This window comes from Microtus ochrogaster, unplaced genomic scaffold (assembly GCF_000317375.1).
Source record: "Microtus ochrogaster isolate Prairie Vole_2 unplaced genomic scaffold, MicOch1.0 UNK100, whole genome shotgun sequence".
Lineage (NCBI taxonomy): Eukaryota > Metazoa > Chordata > Mammalia > Rodentia > Cricetidae > Microtus > Microtus ochrogaster.
The window spans coordinates 43,888-56,053 of record NW_004949198.1 but is presented as its reverse complement, the minus strand read 5'-3'; the positions used below and the strand labels follow the sequence as shown (position 1 = coordinate 56,053).

Below are 12,166 nucleotides of genomic sequence, written 5' to 3'. Positions count from 1 at the left end.
CACAGACCACAGCAGCTCCGACAGCCAAGCGCCCCTGGGCCAGCCACACTCTCCTGAAACTGATTTGCTCCAACTGTGGGAATCTGGTGGCTGTGTGAGGCTCTTCCAGAACAGAAACACATGCTACTCTCTGCTGGGGGACAACTCAAACCCTGGTAGGGCCTGAGGCGACCCCTTCACAGCGTGAGAACCTGCAAGCAGGCCAAGCAAAGCCCTTTGGTCTGAGACTCCTGGGCAATACCTGGAACTCACAGGCCATGAATCGGAGCAGCAGGACCCTGCAACCTCAGCCAGAAGCCTCTATCTCAGGAACTGGTCACGGGGAAAACTGAAGACCGAGTGACCGTCTCATGGCTGTGACACCAACATTCTAACCACTTCTGGAGAAGGAACCTATGAGGGTCACATACATGAAACATGTATGTCTCCAGACACTGCCCTGTCCAACGGTGGCTCTCAGAGCTCTAAGGAACCTATGAGGGTCACATACATGAAACATGTATGTCTCCAGACACTGCCCTGTCCTACGGTGGCTCTCAGAGCTCTAAGGAACCTATGAGGGTCACATACATGAAACATGTATGTCTCCAGACACTGCCCTGTCCTACGGTGGCTCTCAGAGCTCTAAGGAACCTATGAGGGTCACATACATGAAACATGTATGTCTCCAGACACTGCCCTGTCCTACGGTGGCTCTCAGAGCTCTAAGCAGACACAGCATGAGCCATGAAGCCACAGGTTACCTTGTGCTTCAAACAATTCATTCTGAGGCTCCTTAGCACTCTCAGCATCTTCATCTGACTTGAGGCTCTGCGGAAGAAGAAGCGAGGAAAAGGACGTGAGTACCCAGTGGGTGGTGCAGTGGGCGAACCATCAGGAAGAAGCACAAAGGAGAGCGGGGTGGGAGGGGCCACTGAAGATGCGCTCTGGGATGGAACCCTTAGGCCGACGTCAACAGGTTGGGGTCCCACTAAGCGAGCTTTGTGTGTTATGAAGAAGACTAACGCCCTCTTAAGAGCAAAGAGTTCATGTGTGAGTTTGGGCATGTGTCTTGTTCTGTATACTTGGGCTCCTTAGCATAAACTACCAGCAGGTCACACTGAAAACACAAAAAGTTCCTGTATCCCACAGCAGAGTGTGGCTAGTTTTACACACCAGCATTCAACAGGAACTGTACAACATCCCACTCATGGGACACCTACAACCAATACTGCGGTATCGTGGCTGTGTGCACAATCCTTTACCATCCCCTACTAGTTCAGAAAACAGAAGGGCTAGCTACTGACCCTTTCTTTAGGGGCTCTGGGGACAATACAGTCCACAGTAAGCACTGACACCTCGGCCTGGAAGACAGGGCCAGCAAGGATGTGTGATTTTAGTGAAAGCCAAACCACACCAGCAGACCGGAGCTAAAGCCCGTTTCTGGGAAAGTGCTCTGTGACCCTCTGGTTCCTGAATGAACACCTGGGCAACCAAAGCGCTGCCCCTTTAAAGCTGCCCTAACTCTCGGAGGTCAGAACCCAAGGTGGCAATAAACATTTGCTTCCATTCTTGTAAGGCATTTAACTCGGCTGACAACAGTGTTCTCGAGTCTGCACTCTGAGTCAGAGATGAAGAACCACAATGAAGGTGGAGAGTCGCTAGCTCGGAAGTGTGTTCACCTCACCTGCCCAGTGCACAGACTGCTTTACCTGAAGCAGACAAGGCTCCACTGTTAGCAACGAAATGCTCAAGGGTGAGGGAAGTGTCAGCTCCCACATCCAGGAGGTACCTGGCTGCACCATGCCAGACTACAGATGTGTGGACCCTGGTATATCCTGAGGCAGACAGCACTATGGATTCCAAACTCCCACATTCATTCCTAACCTGGAGGCTCACCAAAGGCTTCTTTTTCCATTCCTTGGCATGTAATGTTCCTCGGTTGGGACACCCTAACTTAAACTTCCCACAGTGAGAGGAAGGAGTGGCTAGTGATCCATGAAAGAGAAGTAAAAGTCATCACAAAGTTCCCACTGCTCCAAATCTGAAGGACGGTGGCCTGCGATCAGGACTGCCCCAGATAAGAGAGTTTCAAATGAAGCTCAGCTGCCATGCATACCCAGGCTGCTGACATCTTAAGGCCCAAGAACTTGGTCCCCTGCCTGCATCCTCCAGGACCATGTGCATAGACAGTGACAAACTGACAATCACTGCCCTAATGCTGGGCAGTCTGGGTGGGGAAGGTGGGCTGACTCACCTCCACACTTTCTAGGGATGCAGACCGCCTCAGAGGTGACTTCACACTACCCTTGGCCTGCTGCTGTTCTGATCCATATTTGGTTGCAGTGGCAGGGTCACAAGGCTCGGGTCGGCTCCGACGGCCATACCACTTAGAGCCACTCATGTACTTTGGAGGGACAGCACAGGAAGTAGCTGGAAAGAGAAAAGGAGACGGGACAGAGGGGATGGCTGTGAAGAAGGATGCTGGGCCTGCATGCCAACAAGACCCTTTCTTAGAAGCTACAGGTCAGAGCACCAGTATGGCTCACAGACACACTGTCGAGCACGTTCGCCTGGGGAGGCAAGGACACTGATCAACAGTGGCTGTCCTATTACTTGAAGCAAAACTGGGAAAGCCAGCTCGGGCACAGGGGACTCCTACTAAACACCGGGTGCTCTTTACTTTCTCTCGAGCATATTTTGGGGAAACGTCCAAGAACACGAAGCTAGATAACTGAGGGCATTTTCCAGAACTCCTTCCTTAGTGTACTAGACTCAGGGCCACTGACTGTGCCCCAACAAGCCAGGCTCAGCCACCATTGCAGTAAGTCAATAAGAAGAGCCAAAATAACAATAAAAGCAGGTGTACTCAATGTGTGGTCACATTAAGAAAAGGGATAAAGAGACCCAATGCCCCCCTTGAGTCTATCTGCAGGGTCTGCCTTGAGGTTACGGTTTAATTAGAAGATATGCATAATTTGGTGCCCTGATCAAGGTATGGTTCTGCCTATCAGTGATCCACCACTGTCTTGACTCCAGTCTCTCCTGAAGGTCTGAAAACCTGCCAACACGTGCGGACTCCTTCTCTAGAGACAAGACCCCTGCACACATAACTCATAGCAGGATTCAGCAACTTCCTTCCCTCAGTATGAGATTTCTGAGGGAAGTCCCAATTCCCTTAGCGTCTTGTTCCAAAGGTCACGACAGCCCGAGTGAGGGGCACATGTGTCTCTTTAGAAAATCCCCACTCTTGCTAGGTTGCTTTAGGATCTCAAGTCCTTAGGGCTAGAAGAGCTCTACAGGCAGGCATGGGCAACAGAACAAGACCAACTCTGCAGTCCTGTGCAGTCTGAAGGCCTGCAGCAGAAGCAGCATGGACTGCAGTCTCCAGACTGAAGGGAATACGCCAAGCCTTACACTTTCTTGTGGCTCCTTTCTTCATCCGATGGGCACATCTACACAAGCCTAACTGAGCACACGTGGAGATCATGGTGGAGGGGGGGACAAGAGAAGCAGTCATGGGACGTGGATTCAGAGGAAGAATTCAGGATCAGAACTCTGAAGGAGAACCTTAAGGAGACCTGGATGAGCCCACTGAGGCCAGGCCTGGCTAGGATGTTGAGAAGTCCTTCACAGCACACGTGACTCAGGTTTTACCAAACAGAGGGCAGCTTCATAAGACCAAAAAAAACACCATCTGGACTCTTTCCTCTGTGCCGATGGTCACTATCTGCCGGCCCTTGGGCCATCTGAGGAACCTGGGTGACCTGAAGGCACACTGTAACCGGGGACGAGGAACAAGGTTTAGTGGGGCCAATGCTGAGTTCTGCTCTGGATCTGCTGAACCGGGACCGACAATGTAGCATTCAAGGTGTCTGAACACACACAGGGCTTGTTTCTTCAGGACACCAGACAGTCATCGTGAGTGTCACTAGTAACTGCTCTAATACAACAGATATTGGCAGGCTACACAGGGTCCTTGAAGGGACAGAGGTCATGGAGCATGTTGAGAAGAAGGAAAAACATCCATTCCACAGAAAGAAATCAAAAGAATATATGAGAAAATGACCTGAGTCCAGAATCAACTCCCCATAGGCAGAGAGAATAAAAAAGCGGGGGTGGGGAAGAGGTGGGGAGGGACACAAGGTAAAACTTAAGCATATGACTCACACTTCTTTGAGGGCTGTGGATACTGTTTCAAAGTCCACACATGCTCTTTCTGGTCCTGGAGCCTAGACTCCCCTCAGAGGCCCTGCAATGTTACTGTCTATCTGTGGTGTCAATAACTCTTTTAATGAACTTCAATATCTTCAATAATCTGTCTCAGTGTCTTTAAGCCCCACTAAAGAGCTTTTAGTCACGTAAACAGAAGAACAAAGGCAGTACAGTTTAGTTGGCAGCCAGCAAAATGCCAACCAAGGCTAGAGAGCAGCAACACTTGCAAGGTCAATAGTCAGAGTTTCAGGCAGGGCTAGCAGCCAGCAGAAGTCAAGGTTAACAGCTAAAAAGTGACCACCCTCCTACCTGGGTAAGCATTAAACATCTCAACTGAAACTACCTCAGTCTTTGTCCAGTTTCTGCCATAAATCCTATTAAAAGCCCCTACAACGTGTATCTGCAGTTTCCTTCCCTTGGGACCTCTTCCACCCTATGAAGCTGCTCTTGTTTTCCCTTAAGAAATCTGGTTACTTGGCTCTCAAGTAGGAGCAATCACAGAACAAAGCCTCTCATCATTGACTGGTTTTCATCTGTAGGCAAGGTGTGGCTGGGTATAGTTCTCCTTCCTGTCTTTTGGGGAAGCACCTTCTGGTAGAGCTAAGATGAAACCCCTATCGTGTGCTGTGGAAAGCACACGACACCTGGGCAACCTAAGAAGATGCCCACACTCGGCCTCCCCACCAGGAGGCCACAGAAGAGACTCCAGCCACCAGGCCATGGCCACAGCCCCACCCTGGAGCTAGTCAGGCACACCTGAAAACGGTATAACTTGCTATGCTCCTCCTCTTCACGGCTTCCTCTTGTCCGACGGCCCCGTTTATATCTCTGTTGTCCATGGTCAGGCTCCACACAGACCTCACACTGCAGTAACTCTCCATCTTCATCCACAGACAGGGGCACTTCCCTCACAGGGAGGAAAACACATGCTCCTCTCGCAACAGTCCTACGGATCTCACCCGAGCATCCCGAGGAGAACTCACCCTCCACGGGCAGAAGCACTACTCAGGAAAGGGTACCATCAGGCTCTTCAGCACAGAAGCAACAACGGCAGAGCAATGGTAACAGTCACTGGGCAGTGTCCAATGCCTATAGCAGCCTTGGCGCTCTCCCATGAGGTGGAGCAGAGTAAGTCACCCGGATCCAGCATATCCCACCAGTCCATTACAACACCAACTCGATATGCATACCATAGGATCCTGTAGGAGCCTCACTGCCTGGCCAGAACTCAGCATACCTATGTGCCATTATTAAGAGTACAGACTACTGAGAAAGTACAACAGAGTTGGAAAGTCAAGTGCATTTAGTTACATGATCACCAATGGCCTTTAACAAAAGAATGGGAGAACAGAAGTACAGGGTGGCTCTTCCAGGCTGCTGTATAGCTAGTTCCTCCAAGTTGAAACACTCCTTCCTCCAGGGAGAAGGGAGGTTCACAAGACTGTCAAAGCTTACAAAGCTTATCAGACTGAGGAAGCTCAGGAAGACACTAGGTTCACAAGACTTGAAGTTCAAGGCTATATCAGCCCTGAGCAGCAGCTTGGGGAAAGAGGCTGGTGGGGGTTGGGGGAATCATCCATGCTCCTGTGAGTAACCCCACTAATCTAGAGGTCACACAACAGAGATGGGCAGTGTTTCAGGAAAGGCATGGAGCTGCTTCGTTGAGAAAAGCTCAAATTCTATCACAAGGAAGAAAAAGAACTGGTACTGGCGGGGAAGAAATGCAGATCAAAGTGGCTCTCTTCTTGGGGAAAACAGGGCTTGCTCCAGAGAGTTTCAAGATGTGAAGCGTCACCTGGCAGGAGGTCACATGGCAGGAAGTAGGGTACCTTTTATCTTTGGTCCAACATAGGGGCTGGGTCTCACTTTCCAAAGTGACACTCTGATATCCCAGTTGCCATCCAAACTCTGGATCAGGAAAGACTACAAGCCCTCTTCACATGTTTGGAGAGAAAGATAGGAGAGAAACACTTGTGCAGGCAGTGTGGGGCTGGCAGCTGACACAGAGCCCAGGGCTCTGTGGCCTGTGCCTGGAGCCTCTGCAATCAGAGAGGAGGTGACGAAGGGGCTGTTGATGTCATCCAGAGCAAGAAGCACAGTGTTCTGTGTGCACAGGGCTCAGGGATGGTGGACAGCAGGGACACAAACCCAAGTCACCAGGTACTAACGACAGGTCAGGGATAAATGTCCTCTCGGACATGGAACTTCTAAGAGGGAAGAAGTGGATATAAAATACTCGTGAGGCTCAAGGCCTCGCACCTGTCCCTGTGACTTTCACTGTTACTCATCTCCATGCCTCTGCTCCTGACCAGGGTCTTTTAACCTGCTACATGGCCATTCTGCAGACCAGAGGGGATAGTTGTTCAGCGAGCCCTGAAATCACCACTGTCCACCCGATACAGTCCTCATGTCCCTAAACAGACCTGCCTCCAGCTCCGTCCTACCAGGCCCACTGTTCTTGGACCTCACCACCAAGGCCCTGAGCCTGGTGGCTTCCTGCCATGATACAGTAGTACTTATTACGTTCCTGCCCCACAAATATTTCTGCAATGGGACTCCCGTTAGCCGTGTTAGCACACCGTAACACCACTGGCTATGACTGCAGATGCTATGGTCCAGAACAGAAGGTCAGGCTATGTGCTTGGTACCACAGAGCCCTGGGGCTCCACCTCTCCCTGCTCCGCACCCCTCAGCTCACTTGTCAGTGGCCCCTACCAGGAATGCACGTTACAGCCTATGACATTCACAGAAGAGGAAACTCCAGGTATTTTTCTCAAGTCCACACGACTTGACGGTGACAGAGAGAGAGGCTAGACTTTAGAACAGTGAAGCTACGCTCTGAAAGACCACAGACAAACACAGGAAAGAGACTCAAGCACTTAGAGGAAATCCTCTTACCTGACTCCGAGGAACTACCTTCTTCATCAGATTGTCCTACAGCAGAGCCAGAGGATAGCACAGCCACAAAACCTTCCTTAAATTCCTCGAAGTTGACCTGCAGGAATTAGGGTAAGGAGAAAACACTGTTACTTTCCACTGATTCACATTTAATTTGATGGACAAAACAAACAAAACAACCTTGATTCTTTTTTTTCTCAAAAGACGTCTGACCGTTGCCTTCTGTAGTGAAACATTCGCCTCACTTTCTAAATATGTACAATATGTACTTAAATCATTTTCACTAAAAGACTCTAGGACAGAAGGCAAATGTGAACCACCATACCACCACTAAATAAACAACTTCACAAAACCAAAGCAAACAACACAATTAGAGAACACCAGCCGGGTGTGGTGGCTCACCTCCACATGGTCGATGCGGCTGCTTACATTCCCTCAAGTTCTTTCTACAATCCCCAGAACAAGCCTGGTTCACTGCTGGTGACTTTCCTTTCACAGTTATCTTTCTATGGGTGCTGGGTACCAGGTGCCCACGTCAGTGGCACAGCTCTGCCTCCACTCTCTCTCAGGACGAGCCCACACTCACCCTGGCCAAGCGGTCATTTCCAAGAAGAATCTGAAGAAGTGCTGGCAGCTGCTCTTCCAGGCCAAGCTTAGTGCAGAGCTGGGTCAGCTCTTCTTGGTCCAGAAACCCGGTCCCTGTGGTGTCGCAGCTGCGGTAGACGTCCCTGAGCTGGGAGACATAGTGGTTCTCTTCTTCGTTGTCCATCCCATAGCAGGCTGGTCCCGAAGGAGAAAAGTACATCGTCAGGATAGGCTTCTTGGCCCCACTCCTCTCATGCCTACATGTCGGACAAAAGCAGGTTCCAGAGCCATTGTGTCCAAAGGCATCAGGAGCCCTTTTGGGGTCAATGCAACTGAAAGAATCAGCTTCTTTTGGCAGGAGATGCTAGTGTCTATGACAGGGGTCCAAGTCATTCATTGATCAGCAGTTACAAGAAAAGGAGTTTTGTTCTTGTGTTTTTTGTTTGTTTGTTTGTTTGTTTTTTAGAAAAAACTGTAGAATATCCAGAAAACTGATAAAGTCTAGTACTATGGCTCGTGCCTACCAACCCAGCTATATATGGGCTGAAGCAGAGGACTGCTTGATCCCCAGAGTCTGAGGTCAGCCTGGATAACATAGCAATATCCTATCTTCAAGAAAGAAAAGAGGAAGGGAGAATGGAGTGAGGGAGAGAGGAAAGAAGAAGGCAGAGGAGGAGGTATGGAGGAATAAGAGATAGGCACAAAAAGAGCTCAAACCATTCATGATCCAATACCTAGAAAAATTGTTAGCAATATTTTGGAGAGCAAACACCATTTTTCAACACACACACACACACACACACACACACACACACACACACTTACTTTCCTTTTACCTTATAAACACAAGGTCTCTCCTTTATACATAAAAATACCTACCTGCATAGGACATGAATTCCTTTGTGGGTGTAACAGGCCTATAAATACAAGCAAATGTGTCTCAGTCCTGTAAGCTGCCCAGGCACACGGTCAGGAGGAACTCTATAGTATACCATGCCATAAGCACGGCTTACAACCTAGAGTCTGTAACTGGCATCTGACAGTTTGTCCCAAGAGTGTGCTGCCCCTAGGGAGTCCCTGTCAACCTACATGAAACTGTAGGACACTCAGGGAGTGTGTGTAGAGAATCACTAGATGTGCAAAACCATGCTTCCAGTGTTACCAGAGGGCTGACAAAGTACTTCCTGTTCTACCTCATTTTTACATAATTGACTACTCTAAGACCCTATTTCCAAAAGAGCCAGATTCTGAGGTACGGAGGGCATTAAAGCTTCAACTTAGGAATTTGGGTGGGACACAACTCAACCTAATGGTGACTACTCCCCCTCCCTCTCCCTCTGGTCTCCCAGCAGCTCACACAGGCGCCCTCCCATGTCTTCTCCAGGATCTGCTCAGCAGGTCTTCTCTAAGCTTTTTACAATGTCTGACTCAAGGAGGCACATGATCCTTACAGTCATGCACTTTCTGCCATGACAATGCTCATGATGACAGCCACCAACTTTCATCCTGGCCAAGTACAGCTGATGTTTTCCTGCAACCCCTAGAGTGGTACTATTGGTATGTCCACTCTCTGAGAAGCTATATGGCCTCAGTCAAATACCTTCATCTCTCTGGACCTAGGCTTCCAGATACATCAAATGAAGAAGCCAAACCTGATCCAAGGCACCTCTATGATCCAAACTTCTGACTGTCTTGTGCCCAGGACAACACCTTCTGAGGCCCTGTCACTACTGAAGGGGAGTGGTGACAGTAAGGTCACAGGGTCAGGGAGCAGCCTGATCCTACACAGGGCTCTAGAAGCAACCACTTGTGTGTATAAGACACAGGCTGAGTGCAGCTCCCGGGCTCAGCGCTTGGTCACAGTCATCCACTGACTTGCTCAGTAGAAACCTGGCTCCCAAAGGATCCTCCAGCAATGGTTCCTTTCCCTCGGTTACTCTGTGCTAAGAAGAAAGCATTCTGGTTCTTTTCTCTTCTTTGCAGACATGGGCTCCGAGAAACTGCTGCCTTCTGTGCACACTGCACAATGACTAAGCAGATAACCCTCAATGCCAGGGTGACAGGCACTCCAAGACAGCTCGGTTTGTGTCATCCTTTCCAAACAGCTTCACTAAATCCTGAGTACAGCAAACATGTTTTGAAAACTGTTTCCATATGTACAAAACCAGATTTGGGTCAGTTTCAGGACTCATGATGTTTACCAGCTTCTAGCTAAGCTTGCTATGCACATCTGCTGGGAAGCATGCCTCTAAAAAGGGAGCATGACAGTCAAAGGAAATACAACAAGCAGTGTGGAAATGGACACAATGCTGACCTGACAGAGAACGAACAGTCAGCATCTGCAGAAAGGAAGGACCTGTATCCACAGGGAGAACACAGGAAGGGATTTCCCATAAACCTTTTCTCATTTTCCCCCTTCTTCCTTCTCAAGTCAGAAGCCTACTGACAGAACAGTAATACAGCATCCTCTGCTGTGTGGGTCCATCGGAGCTTCACCCTGAGTCAAAAGCACAGGTGTACTCCAGAGCCTGGGTTCCAGTCCTGCTGGCACCGCGAGATGACACGGCCACCTAGGCTCTTCTACTAGAGAAACCAAGGGGCCATGAGGAGAAGATATTTGGAAAAGGCCTTCTGATTCTGACTGGTAAGCTGCCAAGTCTAGAAATGCCCCCTTTGGGCGGATGAAGCTCTGAAAAGATCCGCTCTCCAAGGTGTGTCCAGGGAGAGAAACGCGCGATGAACAAGCGGGGAAGGAGACGAGAGGAATTCCCAGGAGCCATTAGTTGTTACAGCTTTGTTTACTTGGCTTACAGTTTTGTTTGTTTGCCATTTTGAGACCAGGTCTTATACTACGTGGCTCTAGCTGGCCTTGAACTTGCAATGATTCCACTGAGTGTTAGAATCACAACAGGTGTGAACACAGTACAAAAGGGCCATTCTTGCAACTCTGATGGCTCTGCTCCTCTGTGAAGATCAACAGCTCCTGCTGTACGATAAGCATGGACAAGCGGAGTCTGAGTCAGTAAGTGACACCCAGTGGAGTCAGCCCTGCACCAGCAAGGTCCCGAGTGTCTGAAGAATCCTCACAGCAGCTCAGTCTCGACTTCCCATTCCAAACCCCACTATACCAAAAGCCATTGCCTATATTTGTTTATGTGAAAACCTTAAGTGGCTTCCAAATGCTACTGGAAAAGACGTATGTGATCTAAAGCAAGGGCTGGAGAAGTGGCATTTTAAACAGAGCCCATGCACTGTCATGCACGGGCCAACAGTGGTCTTTGCCAGGGCTGGGGACACTAAGGCGCTGCCATTGGTGTTCTCTCTCAACTGTGCTTTGGCATCGCTAACAGCTGCTGGGTGACATACAGAAAGCCGTTTTCTGATTTCCTTCACTAATCAAGACAATTGTAAAGAAAAATAAGGGTGGTGGATATGGCTCAGTGTCTCGAGTATTTCCTTGGCATGTATGAGGCCTAGGGTTCAATCACCAGCAGTCCATACATACTGGGTGTGATGGTGGCAGCACATGCCTGTAACCCCAGCATCAAAGTTATCCTAGGCTATACAGCAATTTTGAAGCCAACTTGGGCTGCATGAGACTCTATCTCAAAAAAAAAAAAAAAGGAAACTGAAGTAAAGAAATAATAACTGTAGTCATTTCCCAGAGTAAAGCAAAATAATTTCTTCCAAAGTCCAGAGGAGACAGGAGTTAGCCTAAAATAAAAGGCTAGGTCAGCACTAGCATATGCCTGAACTAGAGAACTGGAGTCTGGTAACTCCTAATTCTTTTAAACCAAACACAGGCATGTATCACCCAGGAACCTGGGTGGGGAACATGGCCTGTCATAGATTTATTCTCTCTTTATTTCTCCACCAGGATGGCAGTGAGGGGGTGAGTCACTCAGAGAGACACACACGGGACAGGATATGGTTCTGACCTCATCCATGATGCTTCTGGGTCCAGCAATCCTGCCTTCAGACAGAGAGGTCAGAGCAGAAAGACAGGGAGATGCTCCTTTGTGTGGGAGGGTCCAATGCCCAGTCCCTGAAAGATGCAAGGAATTCACAAGTAGCACTCCCCAGAGCAGCTGAGGCAGACCATCCATCGCAAGGGCTTTAGAGAAGCAAGTGTGAAGCTTCCAGGCAGAGCTGGGGGAGGAGGGAGCCCAGCACGAGATGGGTATGTTTATAAACTCAAGGGATGTTTATAGAGCAAATAGACTCATAACTACGCCACCCAGAGAAGGGAAAGACATGCTGACAGCACATCCAGGAGATCCCACTGTGCCATTGCGACAAAAGCAACAGCTATTACTCGGTGACGCAGTGTTGAGGCGTACTTCAAAGACTGTAAAATTTCTTTCAAATGTCTTAAAAAAAAAAAACCAAACATCTTTTTTGACCTCAATATTTATAGGTGTTCCCTTGGAAAGTGACATTTCTCCTGGAAATCACAAAGCATGGTATAACAAACTACCTTATATTTAAC

At 49.0% G+C, this 12,166-nt stretch overlaps 1 protein-coding gene across 1 annotated transcript in view; it reads right to left on the bottom strand.

Moving 5' to 3' along the window:
* Positions 1-12,166, bottom strand: part of Ninl (ninein like) — a 60,500-nt gene that overhangs the window by 32,235 nt on the left and 16,099 nt on the right. Inside the window, exons 2-5 of the mRNA XM_013355171.2 lie at positions 7,679-7,872; positions 7,093-7,189; positions 2,237-2,412; positions 744-810 (exon numbers count right to left, since the gene is read on the bottom strand). Of these exons, the coding sequence (XP_013210625.1) occupies positions 744-810; positions 2,237-2,412; positions 7,093-7,189; positions 7,679-7,861 (523 nt within the window). The 5' untranslated portion in view covers positions 7,862-7,872. The remainder of the gene's footprint in view (positions 1-743; positions 811-2,236; positions 2,413-7,092; positions 7,190-7,678; positions 7,873-12,166) is intronic.